Source organism: Eurytemora carolleeae, unplaced genomic scaffold (genome assembly GCF_000591075.1).
Source record: "Eurytemora carolleeae unplaced genomic scaffold, Eaff_2.0 scaffold945, whole genome shotgun sequence".
NCBI lineage: Eukaryota > Metazoa > Arthropoda > Copepoda > Calanoida > Temoridae > Eurytemora > Eurytemora carolleeae.
Window position 1 is genome coordinate 39,188 of NW_019397004.1, and position 14,325 is coordinate 53,512.

Genomic DNA, 14,325 nt, shown 5'->3' on the forward strand with positions numbered 1-14,325 from the left:
GAGGATGGTTAGGAGGGGGTTGGGGGGGGAATATGGAGATTCTAAAGTACCACTGTGTAAATGCAACACAAATATCTTATACAATATACATAAAGGGAATTGGCCCTTTAACGGAGAGTTGTCCAACAATTATTCAACAAACGGTAATTTTCATTAAATAAATCTACAAAATAAATTATTGTTAAAAAAAAATAATTTTTTCATAAAAAAATTCTTTCACAAATTTGAAAAATAAAATTAAACATACTTTTTTGGTCTAAAAAGACATTCTTGATAAATATGAAAATAAAATAAAATTTGCTGTTTAATTTTCTTCAACATGAGTTTGATGGTATCTGATAAAAACAACAAGTTTATCCGAATATCTTCTCTAATTATTCATCCTGGAATATTTTCTAGGCATAACTTGGCATTCCTGGCTCACATTTACATATTTATCATTTTTATGAAAAAAAGGATTTAGAAAAAATTGAATTCCAAATACTAATACAGTTAATTTACCTTTTTTTTGAACACCTTGATATAGACATAATATTTGTTTAAAAAGTCCGTAAAATAAATTTTTTATTGGATATCTTTTTTCCAATCTTTCTATTGAACTTATATTTGGCGAAGAAGATCGGAGAAGATGTGTAATTTTTTCAAGTACATTTTTTCATTTTTTCATCATTTGTATACTCTTGTGTCATTTTTTATAATTGTAAACAAGATTTATTTATATATACTTACTGATATATAAGTAACATACAAATGTTTGTTAGTCAGCATGCTTATAAAATGCTTGTTTACCTCTTCTGTTTCAACTACTGGAGCTGGTCTTTTAAAGCTGCCAAAGGGATTTTTCAGGGAAATCAGGAAGTGGTTCATTCTGAAAAAAAATTTGAGCTATAATTTTGAAGAAAAAAATATTGTAAATAGGTTTTTAAAGTCATAGCAGGGATCATACAATTGGGAAAATAAAGTTCCAAACTGGGTCAAAAATGGGCCTGATTGCTAGCAGGTATCGTAAAGTGGGCCGGCAAAAAAGTGTTCAGCAGAGATCATAAATCATAATTAGAGATCATTAAGATGTTTTAATTTTGAATAAAGATCTTTCCTTTAAAGGGAGTGTTCGCAAAAAATGAAAGGGGGTATAGGCTTAATGCGATAAAAAAGCGCTTTTGATCGCTACTAATCTTACTTCTATCTGTTGCATCTATAAAGAGAAAATTGTTAAAGACGTCTCATACCGAATAACTGAGCGCCCATACAAATTCAGAAAATTGCAACATACGACTTAGACCGTAAAAAATCCATTTAATTTCAAACAAATCATTCAGATATTACAACCTATAGTCATCGATTATCTTTCGCCACATTTGTATATAGTTTATATTTTATAATATTTTATTTTTTTAGAAAACGTTTTAACTGATTTCGAAAAATGTCAGTGGTCCGCGGCATTCTTAGATAGTTGCGCAAGCCGCAAGAGAAATAATCAAATTCAAAACAAATTAATTAAAAAATATTATTATAGTTTAGTAGTAGATTAGTAGCGATCAAAAGCGCTTTTTTATCGCATTAAGCTTATACCCCATTTCAATTTCGCGAACACTCCCTTTAAGAAAGACTAAATCTACTTTTGAATTTTTTAACAGTTTCCAGTTTCTATTAAAAATATTTTCTCAGTAAAGACAGAGTTAATTAAAAGTTTTAAAATGTTTTAATCAAATTGAATTTTTAGAATTTTAAGAAAACTTTTAATCTTGACAAATCTTGTTTAAGTTGGCCGAAACTTTTGATTGAATGAAACTACGTCATCCCTAAGATTAACTCTTATCTCTTGTTGATCTAAGCTTTTAGATTTTAGATTTTAAAAATGCTTCAATAATTTTTAATGCAAAATTTTATTAAATAATCTCTACTTTCCTGTTCATAATATTCTTATTGATATTGATTTTACCGGAGGATTAATATTAATAATAATATAATTGAGTTACAGAGAGATACAGAGCTGGGAGAGGGGGGGAGGTTGGAGGTTTGAGAAAGAGAGATTCAAAATATCTGGGAGAGAAGAAATCAATAGTATACTCTGGAAGGTCCCCCCTTTGAAAATATCCTCCTAATGAAGAATAATATTTTCTATTATTCTCGATGTTTTCCAAATCCTTTATGTCCTGTTATATATTCATCTCCTTATATTCTTCTAATCCGCTTTTCATTTCTTGAATTCTATACATTTTATAAAAAAGAAATATCATGCATGACATCCATTCTATAAGGGACTGTACTCAGCTTAGACGAAATATTAATTGACCCTTAATGCTAAAAATGTCATATCCGAATTTCAACGATATCGTTTAAACATTCATCTGAGCGTTAATGAGAAAGAGATCTTCCTTTGTCAATCTTGAAACATGTTGAATTCTAAAACTTCCATAAAACATTCCGCTTTATAAACCGAGGGTCCCATGAAAGTACGTGAACAGTCCCTTTAAAACAAAACTATCTCTTTAGTGGTGCTGTGCCTAAGTAGTCCTTGTTGTTTAACTAGTCACCATAGATTAATAACAATACAGATAGAGCACTAAGTGTCGTCTTTTTTAGATTTTGGGGGTTTAGTAGCCCATAGGAGTTATGTGTAGTCGGCGTTTAATTACAAGACGGAGTGAGAGCGTATCTTCTTTGGGCTTCTGCCTCAGGGTTATTGTGACCGAAAAGCCGATAAATAATGAAAAGATGACATCTAGTGTTTTATTTGTAATGTTATTAATCTATGATAGTAACCAGCGTTTCGGATCCGGATCCGGATCCGTATCAGGAAACGTTGATATGGATCCGGGTAGCGCCAAAAATTAACCAAAACCATGGAATAAATAAATCAAAAAATACTTCTCATCCTTCTCATCCTTCTTATGCTTCTCATCCTTCTCATCCTTCTCATCCTTATTATCCTTCTCATCCTTCTCATCCTTCTTATCCTTCTCATCCTTCTCATCCAAAGGTTCCAAACTCTTAAGAAAAAAAATTGTCAATTTCTTCCTAAAAACTAAAGCAAAATACTAGTGCTCTATAGTTCTAAAATGTTCATTTCTAGGGCTACACAAAGTATGAGTAAGATAGCGAGGTAAGATTAAAAGCCAATTCTTTGCGACACTACAAGTCGAAATTTCACCGTTCATAGCTGGACCTAGGTGCTCATCCTTCAAAGTATTCTTTTTTCTTTTTTCTCTTTTTATTTCTATCAGCCTGAGTCCAGGAAATAATATTAAATCATTATCGATAAAACCATATAAGTAATTATTGCGGACTCTAGCTACTTATCTTTCCAAAGAGTAAAGACAAAGGTTTAGGGAAAAACAAATTCTGCGACGATTTCCTTTAAAAAATTGATTATTGTTTTTTCCATTTGATTAAAAACGTTTTTGATAAAGGAATTGAGTCTTTGGAACAAAATCAAATATTTAAACCTCAATATCTTTAGAACCCGATGTTGTAAACCTTTGATATTTCAAACTCAGATTATTTGATCTAACAGAATTCATAGTTTGAAATATCTAAGGTCTGCAATATTTGGTTCCAAAGATATAGTGATTAGAAAATCAGAGTATGTGGCAAAGACTCAATTCCTTTGTATATTTTCTCAACAAATCGTGCATTTAAACTTTTATAACGATTTTATTCGCTGAATTAAGGAAATAAATGAATTTTTAGGAAAAAATTATCAAAAAGTATTTTGAAAAACTATGCATTTAGAATTATCCAATTTTAATATTTTTTCTCCCAAAATCATCAAAAGTTATCCACAGCGGAGGGGGGGGGGAGTAACTCTTAAAATTATACCCACCTGGATGATGTCTTCATTCAAGAGTCCCCCCCCCCCCCACCTTTTTCTTATATTTAACAAGTTTAGTGTAAAGATTGAAGAAGTTCCTGTATAGCAGTGAACCTTAACCCAGATCTATTAATTTTTATTAAACCTTAGTCTTTTCGCTTCCTATTCTTTAAACGCTTGGAAGGACTAGCAAGACAAATACATAAACAGACAGATACTTTACAGACTGATTTTTTGACAGACACACATATATTTAGACACAGATACTTAGACAGACAAATATTTAAACAGCCAAATACTTAAACAGACCGATACTTAGACAGACAGATACTTAGACAGACAGATACCTAGACAGACAGATGGACAGATTGAAAAACAGACATTTAGACTGTAAGACATATATTTTGAAAGACTAATAGACACTCAGACAGATTTTAGACAAGCATACTTTTCAACAAAATTATGAGAGGTACTCCGGATTGTTAGAAACAGAAAAAATACACAAATGTAAAATTTAAATTTGTTAGATTTAAATCAAAATATAACTTACTTTTGGGACATATTACGCCTTTCCTTTTGTGTGGCCTGGTCTGTAACGTCGGCCGCCGATTCCGGTATCGGCGATTCAGCATGCTCCGCCGATTCTGTATCACTACTGAAACAAATGGTTAAAATATTTTAATTACTAATCAATATTTTATTAAAATCTTCAATTTACTGCCTTGCACAGGAAATATTTTAGAATTTTTTTTAATGTTTTAAAGTTTTAATGTTTTAATGTTTTAATGAAATAACTGTCAAGTCCGATTCACGACAGTACCCGTAAAAGCTTTGGATGATCAAGAATGGATGTTTTTAATCTTGAAAATTGATAATTTCTTATTTTGTTTCTCTATCATAGGGAATTACGGATTCTAGTAAAAGAAACAATGGAGGAAATTCTCAAAATTAAACATTTTTTTTTAGCTTGAAAAACCACGATATCTTCAACAATATTGACAAAATACAAGTCTTATGGGGTACTGGTTGTGAATTGGATATGGCAATCTTTAATTCTTTAAATGGGGGGAGGGGTTGCTTGTAATGCAAATAAAACAGTCCCTTTCAGTTCATTATTGGTATTTTCGATAATTCTAACACAACGATATATCTATGTAATAAAACAAGACATTCGTATATATGTGTTCCCTCTGTACGGCCAAACGGCTGAACCGAATGGGCTGAATTTTTTTCTTCATTTTTTTTCCACGGGCAACGCCGGGCCCTTCAGCTAGTATTATATATATCTTTAAACATTGCAACTTAGAAAACAATAGTTTTAAATCAGCGTAACTGATCACACCGCAGCCGTCTCTTCTGCTAATGACACCGGATGAGAAATGAATTAAGTGAATGGATGACTGATTATGGTTGATGAATGAGTGAATGAATGAATAATGGTTCCCAACTAATTAATTCAAATATTGCGGTTCAATAAATCCCGCTTCTTGGTTTAAAATTTAAACAATAAGTCTTTATTATGATGCTTGCATTTATCAGAAAAAATTGGCGGAGTTTTCAAGCAAAGACGACCTGCCGAGAAAGTTACCCATGGATATATGGATGTATTGCAATCATACAATTGAAATTTTTTAAGGGAAATCTTCTGAAAATCCTTCATGTAACCCTGGTTTTAACTACGCTTACGGCTTACCCTCCCTTAAAAAATTCAGACTTTAGTAAAAAATCAAACTTCTAATATCTAAAATGTCCTAGAGCTGTGTAAGAGAAAATGAATCGTGTTCTTCATTTATTTCCGAGTAATTAGCTTAAACCTGCCTTAATTAGCCTTAATTGCCCTTAATTAACCCACTGGTAATGAAACTCTCATGAATTTCCTATAATAGAAAACATTAAAAACGGGGAAATGATTTAAATTTATCAATAAGTACGTTTATTTCTGGTCAAGGCAATGAAAATCAAAATTGATTATTTCTTAACTTTGGGCTTACTGTGACAGTAATCTGCGGATTCATGCTTCAAGACCAATGAAGGAAATAGAAAAACAATTATATCTTTTCCGTTGTTACTCATATAAAGGTTTTAAAAGCACTGTTGTGTATTGGGTTTGGAAATAACGTCTGTACACTGTACAGTCCCTTTAAAATGCAGAAAAAAAGTACAAAAATAGGATTATATGAATACTGAATAAATGATTTTGTTAAATATATAAATCGATTGAAAAATAAATAAATGGAAATAATGGAAACACTTGGTAAAAATATTTTAAGCAAACGTAAACACAAATGTGTGTGTGTGAATAGGATCTACTTATTTTTAAATCAATATCAAATATGAAAGATATCATATTATTTCTCATATTTCTTTGCAGCATGATCACGTAAAATATTAATATTTTGAACTAATTTGAGTTTGGGGCAGTATTCAGTAAAGGAATTGCGTCTTCACCAAAAAATCTAATCTTTAATCCCTATTTTGTTCGTAGACCTAAGATATTTTAAACTATGAATTCTGCTAGATGAAATAATTCAAGTTTTTAATATCAATATGTTTAGACCATCAGGATGCAAAGATATAGGGGTTAGAAGACTCAATTCCTTTGATTATTTATCAATTATTAGATTTAGAGGCAAGTGTTTTACATATTTCACGCTTATGAATAAAAATCATGACGTATAATATATTCGAACGATAAATAGATAGATGGATAGATATATATAGATAGATAGATATATATATAGCTATATATATATATATAGATAGATAGATAGATTAATGATTCAAAACTAGAGTCATTCAGTATAATTGAATAGAATATATTTTGCTTTCATTCATTCATTCATTCATTCAGTTAATGGATGGGATGGATAGTAATCTCAATAATCTGGGTTAAATTGAAGCAAAATGAACAGATATGAGTATTATTATTGTTGAATCAAGCTGAGAGAAATATTTATTGATTTGTATTCTCATGTATTGTCATGCTCCATATGTACCATGTAGGTTTAAACTTTAAAGGGACTGTTAACGTATTTTGAAGTGACCCTCCATGCAAAGATGACAATGCCCAATTTACAACGATACCCTTATCAGTTTTGTACGTCTGATCAAGTATGAATTAAATATACATGTTTTTGGTTCTTTAAACTGTTTATTTTCATGTGTGGTTTCTCTACTAATGTGAATTGCGCATTTCTTACCTTTAAGAAACAGTGGAGAATTTCATAAAAATAATCACATTTTTCAAAGTCAGACAACGTTTTCTTTCACATTTTTTAAGATTTGAAGGATAAAATTTTAAATCGGATATTTCCATCTTTGCATGGAGGGTCGCTTAAAGTTACGCTATTCAGTTAAAATATCTAGTTATCAAAGCTAAGAAAAGAATTGTCCGAATGAAAACTAAATAATTTTTTTTTTTTTTTTGGGGGGGGGGGTTGGGGTTTAAAAACTACGAAAATTAAGTATTTTTAATGTACAAATTAGCTAAATTTCTGGACGAATAAGCTAAATTAAATAAATTATCGAATAATATTTAGCTTACCCTTCCTCCTTCTCTCCGTTCTCCTCTTTTCCTTCTTTCTCTTCTTTTTCCACCGCTCTTTCTTGATCCTCGGCTGGTCCCTTCTTTCGACCTACGCAAACAAAGTTTTTTTTTTAATTTCAAAAATTTCTGTAATGATTTTAAGAATCAGAACAGCACTTTTAGGGATTAGGTCTTTGCCACAAACTCAAATAATCTCTTTATCTTTGTAAACTGATGGTGTATCCTTTGATATTTCAAACTCAGATTAATTGATCTAACAGAAGTCTGAAATATCTATAAGGTCTTCGGCTTCGAGCTGCGAAGATATAGGGATTAGAAAATTAGAATTTGCGGTACAGACTTGCTGGGCTTTACTTGGTCTGGTAGCTTGGCAAACGAACCAAGAAGTCAAATTTTTTATTTAACAGATACATCCGATACATCTGATACATCCGATACATCCGATACATCCGATACATCTGATACATCCGATACATCTGATACATCCGATACATCCGATACATCTGATACATCCGATACATCTGATACATCCCATACATCCGATACATCCGATACATCCGATACATGCGATACATCTGATACGTCTGATACATCCGATACATCCGATACATCCGATAAAATACAGGAGTAGTTTAAGAACAGTGGATCTTCATGCCTTTCGCGTTAATGAAGAATATCTTTTAAAATATTAATTATTGAAAAAATCAAATCTTCTCCCAGCTGAATTTGACTCAAAGCCATTCTATACACCAGAAAACTGTGGAATAGAAAGACGACATTGTAGAATTCCTGAAGTCTATTTGATGTTGTTACAAAGCAAAAAGTTTTATTAGAAACTTATAAATTCAATCATTGATTAAATTAATCCCTAAAAGTCTAATTTAATTTGATTTGATTTGGCTGTTTACACTCCACAATTGCTGTGTCTCGTGTTCGATCATTGGACTATTTAAAGTCAAATATTAAGTTTGAAAGTCGCCTTCCTATTCCAGAGTTTTTGGTTCTCACTGTACTATTATGCAGGGTTGCCCACAAGTAATAACATTTCAGCTGAAGACTACTTTACGGAATCTATATCAATCTTTTTTCTTACATTGATGGTTACCATCAAGGTTATATAATGCAAGGAAAGTTAGTTGCAGTTGTTATACTCTGCGTACATATTGAAACCAGTTCTCTCTTGGCGGAATTTGTAAACAAGAATAGATGCATCAGTGTTCGTTTAGTATCCGAGGAGGTTAAAAGCATTAAATTTTGATAATCTATAATTCACATAATAGTTTCCTATGACCAGAATATTTCATTGATATTTTATGTGAAAGATGGATCCCATGCCAAGTTTCGACATCCGTCTTGTGTTTACATTACCGCCCAGAGACAGTGCTCTGCAGTACAAAAGATGCGCACACCTCTAAAATAACTTTCCTTGCATTACAGCCTTGGTTACCATCATCTATATTCCGTTAATTAAGTCTTTTAAAAGCATGGAGATTAAATTCACATTCATGTTTCAAGACCATTTATAATTGGCACTTTTCTTTACTAGTAGTTTAACAATTTAACAAGCCATACTGATAAAAATCCAAAAACCACTTGTTACCATTTTTTACTTTTAAAGTTTTCTGAGGGAGAGATTTTAACAAAGGAGCTGAGTTTTTGCCATAAAGTCTGAATTTTTAATCCCTTTATACCCGATGTGATAGATATTTTTAACTATCTGCTTCACTATCTACCATGAATTGAAAAGATATTGGGATTAGAAAATTAGATTTCCTTTATTCATTTTAAGTCTTGGTAAACGAAATTAAAAAGTAAAACGATAAAAATATTTGAATCAGAGAACAAATTGGCAATTGCAAAATTGCAACCGTGCTATTTTCCTAAATCAATTCTATTGAAATCGCAAACTATATTGTGTAAGTGATCACATCATGATTTTACAAAATTTTACATTTTTCTATCTTTTAAATTGAAGGACGAGTCACGTGGAAATATGTAAAACTGTGTTTATAGATCACGTGCAGTTAAAGGGTGACCCAGAAAAAAAAGACTCGTCATGAATTAAAGGTTATTTGATCATAAATGACGTTGTAAACGCTAATGAGTGAAGTTGCAAAAATATTAATTAGTGCAATAAACAATTAACATCAATAGTACACTTTTAATAATGTTAATTTTTACATTTTTAAATGGAGAGAGATAAACCAGAAACTTCCTTACATTTCTTTACAAACAAGTGTACTGCAATTTCCGGGAATAAAGTAAACAAACAGTTCTTTAGACTGAGTTTTGTTTGTAATCCCCAAAAAGTTTTTTGTGTAACAAAAACATGGGAGAACATGGGATACTCCGGTGTACCCATTTAAACATCGATACTAGTCCCTTAACTCTTAAGTAACCTCTTAAAGGGGTTGTACGCGTAATTTCAAGAAACACTTCATACAAGAAAGGCCCTGTCCGATTTAAAACGTACCCATTAAACCATTGACTGCATTCATAGAGAACAGCGAGCTCTATGTACTGTATATATCTCAACAAGTGTTTGAATAGCCGTTGGCCCAGTGCCCAAAACTGAAGACAGTTTGTTTACATTCTTAATTTTTCCGAATCTCTTAAATCAAACTCTACACAAATGTTAAGACCCCAAAAAGGAAACTCGTAAATTTCGTTCAACGATACTCTTTTAAATTTCGGGCTCAGTGGTGTAAGCTAGCGTAGAGTGTGAACACATTAATCCGTTACTTGTGTCTCTCGACAATACCGAATAATTTACGTCAAAGGCTATTTTTAAAAATTCAAAAATAAAAAAACTCATTTTGTCAGATTTCTAGCAAGTATAAACCACTTGCAAACTAATTCATTAAAGGGACAGGCCGGCTATTTGAGGTAGTTGGACTGAGTATGCAGAGTTGTGGACAAATTCTGAAGGATTCATTTGAGACATATAAAACTTTTTAAAAGATCTGAGAATCCTGAATTTGAGCGCAATGCGACGTTCAAAATCGTACTTTTGGGAAGATACGTTTCAGAATTGTTTTTTTTTATTAATAAATAGCGACGACAAAAATGTAAACAAAATTTTACAGTAGCCTAATTAGTTGTTTAGGAATAGGTTGAGAAATAAAAATTAATCATTAATAAAAATCATGGAAGATAAGTAATCTTATTCAATTTTTAGTTTCTATAATCTCTCTTTAATCATAAAGATTTTCTGCAAATTTTCGAAAAAAAATTCAAAGAAAATAAGAAATTAAATATAATGATGAAAACGAAATAGTTGATTTTAGCATTGATTGACAAATTTCAATTGAGAAATATGTTCCTAACCATTTAATTAGTTTACTGCATAGTTCTTACTTTATTTTTCGTCGTCGATATTTGATAATAAAAAACTTATTCGGAAAACGTATCCATTCAAATTCAAGATTTTGAATGTCGGCTATGCACCCAAACTCAGTAATTATACATCATGGAAATGTTTTATATGTCTCAAATGAATCCTAAAGATTTTTTCCACAAACTTGCATACTCAGTTTAAATACCTTACTTAGCCGGTCTGCCCCTTTAACAATTACAAGCGTTTCTGTATATTAACAAGAATTATTCCGGCATCCTTGAAGAGTACTGTTGGGAATCAGACACGCCAATGGAGGGTGCATTTGATATTTTACATTTAATAAAATATTCAGCATATTTGTGGAAACTAGAATGCTTGTCAAAATTTTAAGGGTTTCAAATTTTAATGCAAATATTTATAGAACATTGTAAATGTTAATGAATGAAGTTGCAGAAAATTTAAATAGTTTAACATGTAGAGTATTATTGTCATGTCATTTTTCTCTTCAACAGTAGATCTAGCTTGTTAATAAAACAGAATGGTATCCGATAAAAAAATAAACCCAACTTTTACAAAAATAGTTTTAGGCTTCTGTAAGATTCAGCAATTTGCAAGAAATTTTATTTCTAGAATTTATTAAGTCACATTTTTTTAAAGCAAAATTATTTTTATTCAAAAAACGATTTTCCTTTTAGATATTTTTAGTTTGTGAATTAAAAATAAATATTCACATCTTAGTTGGGAGATTTTAGAAATATATAAATCTTTGTTTGTGAATCCAGAGCTGAAAACTTTAGAATGGGATATCCTTAATCCCGATCGGTTAATTAATCTGGAGATTAATAACATGTGGACTGTGGAGAACAAGCATTATTTAATCTGGAGATTAAGAAAAAGAGTGGATAAAGCATTAATCCTGATGTCCACCATTTAAAAGTTCCCAGCTCAGCACAAATATGTAAATCTTTGTTTGTGAATCCAGTACAAATATGTAAATCTTTGATTGTGAATCAAGTAGAAATATATAAATCTTTGATTGTGAATCAAGTAAAAATATATAAATCTTTGTTTGTGAATCAAGTAGAAATATGTAAATCTTTGTTTGTGAATTAGGTAAAAATATGTAAATCAAGTAGAAATATGTTTGTGAATCAAGTAGAAACATGTGAAGGTTGCTGTGAATCAAGTAGAAATATATAAATCTTTGTTTGTGAATCAAGTAGAAGTATGTAAATATTTGTTTGTGAACCCAGTAGAAATATATAAATCTTTGTTGTGAATCAATTACAAATATGTAAGGCTTTGTTTGTAAATCAAGTTGAAACGTGTGAATGTTGTGAATCAAATAGAAACAAATATGTCTAGATTTAATTTGGTGTGAATCACGCAAAAATATGTAAATCAATTGGAAACTGAAAGACTTTCGGTTGTAAGAAGAATTGCCATGGAAATAAGCAGATCTCTGTTCGTTAAAAACTAGCAAACATTGACATTATTATTAATACTTCAGCGAGACCATTACTCCTCGCTTGTATTTACGCCGATGTCGTCTCCTTTTTCAATATTGAAAGTTTTTTTGGGATTGTGATATCCTCTTTTATGGCTTAGAGGAAACTGATCTAGAGTATTTTCCGACATAAGATTGTATTATATCTTAACATAGGTCAGGTCAAGCTGGGTTAGGACTTAGGTGGAGTTGAAAAGGATGTGGACGTAGTTAAAATGGAGGGTCTTCTTAAATTCTTTAATACGCTGGAAAAATAAAAACGTTCTTTTAAGTTAGATACCCTGGTCGGTTTCCTCTAGGTTCCACCATATCTCTTGATATAATATCAATAGTCCCGTATCGGCTAAAATCTTCTCTACCCTTATTCAGATGTGCTTTCCTTAACCATTTAGCAGTGTATCCATCCTAGGCTAAATCATGCAGTTGTTAGAAACATAAACCAGCATATTAAACATTTAAATACCACTAGTTTATTTCGGAATTTATCTTTGATATGAGATATTGTTTTATAAGACAAAATATTTAAACTTCGAAATACCGATTACAAAATTTCAGTAAAATCTTGAAAAATTACAACAAGGCGTCCCAATAAAAACGTTCACATATATAACTACGGAGGGTTTTAAGTTGGGACACCCTGTTGTTGACAGTTTGTGGCGCGGCACGACAAAAATGGTTTCCATGAAGTCGAGGGAAAAATGTACAACATATTGACATAGATCTATAATGTAGGTCATTTTGTGACTGGGATGACTGGGGCGACAACAAATGGCGCGAAAATTAAAATTCCGACATCTTTGGTTTGTACACAGATAATTTTCAAATTCTGTCAAGTTTTAAGTCGAAATTTTGATTTTGGTCACAGAGTTCCCCCTTACGGCCATTCACTGGCCTCGTTACACTTAGTTATTTACATATTTTATTAACATTGAGTACCCGAAGAAACACACACTGGGCAACGGTTTAAAAAATTATGTTGAAAAGTTGTTATGCCAAAGTCTTAGGAAATTTAAGCACTTGAAGGTACACACAGATATCTTTGAACATGGTAAATGCCTACGTCCACAAGTTGAATTGTATTGGAAAAATACATGAATGATTTACAACAACTTAATCAGCTGAAGATAGGAAAATATTCCGAATTGAATCGGAAAGTGATGAAATCCCGCAACTTTTTTAGAAAAAGCGCGCAATTTCCGAGATTCCGTTTAGAAAGCTTGTGTACACAGTGGATCCTTCAAGATGGAGTACCCAAACTATACTTATGTATTTAAGTACAGATATATCTGTTCTTAGAAATATTTTTTGACTAAAATCACATTCGTATTTTCCTGAGACAAACAAAATATTAAATAATCACGTCAAGCAGAAACTGTTATAGCGTAGAGTACATGTAGAAGTCTTTATCTTCTATCGGTTGAACAATGAAGGAATGAAATCAAGAATTTACACTGGGTTCTCATATTTGTCGGGGCCCACCATGAGACAGGAAGCTGGGGGCCAGGCCCTACAGAGCCCTTGACTGAAAGGATGGGCCCCGAAATACTGAATTCACTTATTTAGTTGGAGAATGGGCTCCATTCGATTTCTTTTCTTCTCGGTCTCCATCCCCTCCCTTCTCCTTTTCAACAATAGGCTCGTTTTTAGTGGGAACCTGTCCAAGCCGCCATTTTTTATATTTATTTAAATTTTTAAAAAGCTTGATGACGAAAATCAGAGATTTAGGGATGCTTTATTACCCACAAATCAATTAAAAAAATGAAATGTTTATGAATTTTCAAAATGTCGGCATTCAAAATGCCGCGTTAAGAATTTTCTTAATACAAATGGCGTCTTCCCTCAGGTTCATCCTTCTCTGGTGAAGCATCTTCCTTCTCCAAAGGCTCGAATTTTCCCTTCTCTGGATCGGGAGTACCCTCCTTGGCTGAATAAAGAAACAATTCCTGAAGGGGCTCATGGAATATCCCTTAAAGGCTCAAGATTAACATTTTTAGAGGGCTCAAAAAATCTGTTAAAATTCTTTTAGGGTAACATATTTCAAGGGGCTTAAAAATTACAAGGGAACTTATTATTAAAAGGATTAAAATCTTTTTTAAAAATCGAGAAAGCATAACAAAACA

At 31.7% G+C, this 14,325-nt stretch overlaps 1 protein-coding gene across 4 annotated transcripts in view; it reads right to left on the reverse strand.

The window, feature by feature from the left end:
* LOC111711012 (fasciclin-3) overlaps positions 1 to 14,325 on the reverse strand; it is a 45,794-nt gene that overhangs the window by 6,383 nt on the left and 25,086 nt on the right. For 2 of the 4 annotated variants that reach the window (XM_023485232.1, XM_023485230.1), the window contains 3 exons: positions 7,359 to 7,449; positions 4,365 to 4,469; positions 790 to 868 (listed from right to left, as the gene is read on the reverse strand). In XM_023485232.1, coding sequence (XP_023341000.1) covers positions 790 to 868; positions 4,365 to 4,469; positions 7,359 to 7,449 — 275 coding nt within the window. Of the gene's footprint in view, positions 1 to 789; positions 869 to 4,364; positions 4,470 to 7,358; positions 7,450 to 12,652; positions 13,860 to 14,043; positions 14,130 to 14,325 lie in introns of those variants that run through there. The other 2 variants (XM_023485231.1, XM_023485233.1) reach the window with 2 other exon arrangements.